This window comes from Lactuca serriola, chromosome 3 (genome assembly GCF_051521515.1).
Source record: "Lactuca serriola cultivar US96UC23 chromosome 3, Lser_US96UC23_V15, whole genome shotgun sequence".
Classification (NCBI taxonomy): Eukaryota; Viridiplantae; Streptophyta; class Magnoliopsida; order Asterales; family Asteraceae; genus Lactuca; species Lactuca serriola.
This window is the reverse complement of record NC_136410.1, coordinates 207,210,378-207,212,959: the sequence shown is the minus strand read 5'-3', so window position 1 is coordinate 207,212,959 and position 2,582 is coordinate 207,210,378. Positions and strand designations below refer to the sequence as shown.

The window sequence follows — 2,582 nt, the reverse complement described above, 5'->3', positions numbered from 1 at the left end:
CTGCGCTGCTAAGCATGATGCCTTTGTTTTAATAAGACTTTTTGTGAGGTTTTCAAAATTTCTACTATAAAAATTTACAAATGATTAATAAATGAGACATTGTGATAATTTGATTAAAGGAGAATGTCATATATAGAGTTGATACAAACACCACCAACCATTTCCGGATATATAGAGTTGATACAAACACCACCAACCATTTCCGGAGATCTCTATTTTTTTTTCTTTTTCATACATCCATGTCCATTAAGCACACCTAGCATCATCACCATTCTTTTAAACGGTAAAAAATATGGATATCGGGCTTCCTTCCCCGGTTACTTCTGCTCCTAATCTCTTTCTCTTTCTTCGGTAAAAGGCTAATCAGTAATCTAATTTCTTTTATTAGGTTGTTGGGTTTATTTTTGTTGCTGTCAACGCAAATTCATAACCTCAAAAATAAACCCTCCAAATCGATTCACTGCTACCTTATTCCTCCTCCTAATTTCTCTTGTGAATCGATTTTACTGAAAAAACTTCAGGAAGAAAGAGAAGGGAGAGGAGAAAAAATGGTAACAGGAGGATGAGAAGAGGGGGAAGGATAGAAATGATACATGGTGAACAAAATAGAGAAATATAAAAGGGTTTTTTTTTGTCAAAATTTACCTGTTCAAGAATTTTTGCTATTTGTCTCATTTGACTTTGTCTGTTTGTGAATATCAGATTTTGTTCTTGTGTCATTTAGAAAACTTTGTTATGTTCTTCTCAAGTTTTGTAATCCAAGTGAAAAGAGGACATGTCAAGAAGGAAAAGCACTAACTTGAGGTTGTCATCATTTTATAATTTGCATCAAGGACTTAAAAGTGTGTCAACAGAACACAAATTAATACAGTTAAATGATCAAAATATCAAATGTAACTTTAATATAAATTAAATATTCTTTTATCCTTGCAACTTCATAATTCATAAATAGCAGAAAATGGATCTGTATCCCAGTTCCAAGAGTAGCATATTATAATTTCTATTCACTCTGTGTATACCTCGAACTCATTCAACATCAGAACTGGCCTTCGTCCTATACCTCCGACCACCTCTCTGCTTATTCATTGCCATTTCAGCCTCATCTTCATCCATCACACAAACCCCCACACTGTCTTCAACATCCTCACCAGCAATACCAGCAGGAACAACTTTCTTGTATCCTGCATCTGCCTTGCTTTTCTTCATCGTATCATCACTCGACTTCTTCTTTCTTGGAGTAAACACAATTGATGTTTGAGACTCCATGGAAACATCTTCAGTCTCCATGTCACCACCACCACCAGACCCCTTCAGCAAATTGAAAAAATCCATGTAAGCTTTTCTATTTGTTTCTTCATCAGCATCATCCATCGAATCAAAGGTATAATGTGTGTATTTTGAAGGATTACGTACATAATCTGGAACAAAAGGTGTAGAGATCTGATTCTCCGTCGTTGTTGATTCCTGTATGTTGTTGTTCTCGGAAACCTGCAACCCCAATTTTCTAGCAGATTCTTCGTCTTCTTTAAGCCTGAGTTTTGCAGCCATGTGATTCGCTCGGGGATCCCTGATAACATCGGTGATCGAGTCCGGAAGCTCATTGTTGGAATCCATCTCGACTTCATAATCGTTCACGTCTCTCATGTAAAAACGATCTGTAGATTCTTCCCTGCCTAATGCCACCTTGTCGTAACCATCTTCCTCTTCCTGAATACAACCAAATTGGATTGAAATCATTCAGAACAGTAATGACAAACAGAAATTTGATAACATAACTGTAAAAGGAGGAAGACGAGAGTGATATCAATACCTCGTTGTCGAGAGTGCAGTCCATGCCGACGGAAGATCGAATATTCCAGTCGTCGTTGCTATGATCGTCCGGTTTCGACAGCGGCGGCTGTTGTTCTTCGTCTTCTTCGTCCTCAAGCTCTTGAATGTCAGACTCCAGGTCTTGATGAGAGGTTGAGGGTTCGGCAAGAAGGCCTTGTAGAAAGGAAGAATAGATTTTGGGGGTTTTGAGACGGTGGATGTGTTCTTCATCTTTGTCTTTGTGAACGGTGATTTTATCTTGAATCCATTCGTTTCTCTTGATCTCTTCGTCGGTGAGGCACCAGAGAGAGCTTAAGGACGACGATGTTGATTTGATTGTAGATGAAGAAGAAGCTTCGAGAGATCCGAAAGCCCTATCAACTCGAACCTTGAAGCTGTCCTCCATAGATTTCGTATTTTGATATCCTAGTACAGGGTTTAGGGTTTGTGACAATGGTTCAGGATAGAGGCGGTGCTGAGAAAACAGATACAGATAAAAATAGAAGTAATTAAATAAAGGTTTTATGTTGAAATTAATCACTATAAATACTAATTTATGTTTTTTATTTATTTAATTTTTCTTAATAAAGTTTTAATCCAATTATCATCGTTTAACATTGCAGGAGGATATCTAATTTTTCAAATATTAAATGGGTTATTGTTCACCAATTGCTTTTCATTTTGGTTTTAAAAAGTCATTATTCTATTTTTTTTGCGTGTTATGGATCCTTACACTTTCAAATAATTGATTAAACAAGGGAATATGAGCATTT

General features: G+C 36.6%; 1 protein-coding gene across 2 annotated transcripts; it reads right to left on the bottom strand.

Annotated features, from left to right (window-relative positions):
* Nucleotides 1-876: 876 nt before the first annotated feature.
* LOC145093544 (midasin-like protein) lies at nucleotides 877-2,308 on the bottom strand. 2 transcript variants are annotated; one of them, XM_079031696.1, is made up of 3 exons: nucleotides 1,811-2,308; nucleotides 1,414-1,707; nucleotides 877-1,308 (listed from the first exon to the last, which is right to left on the bottom strand). In XM_079031696.1, exons 1-3 carry the CDS (start codon nucleotides 2,213-2,215, stop codon nucleotides 1,027-1,029), a joined length of 981 nt encoding a protein of 326 aa, XP_078887822.1. In that variant the 5' UTR covers nucleotides 2,216-2,308; the 3' UTR covers nucleotides 877-1,026. The 2 variants fall into 2 exon arrangements, with proteins under 2 accessions (XP_078887822.1, XP_078887821.1); XM_079031695.1 differs by having other exon boundaries at nucleotides 877-1,707.
* Between the last annotated feature and the right edge of the window lie 274 nt (nucleotides 2,309-2,582).

Excerpts from the sequence above, each read along its gene's own strand:
- LOC145093544 (XM_079031695.1), bottom strand. The coding sequence starts at position 2,215 with ATGGAGGACAGCTTCAAGGTTCGAGTTGATAGGGCTTTCGGATCTCTC. Across the intron at positions 1,708-1,810 it reads ACTGCACTCTCGACAACGAG|GAAGAGGAAGATGGTTACGA; the intron begins GTATTGATATCA and ends GGTTGTATTCAG.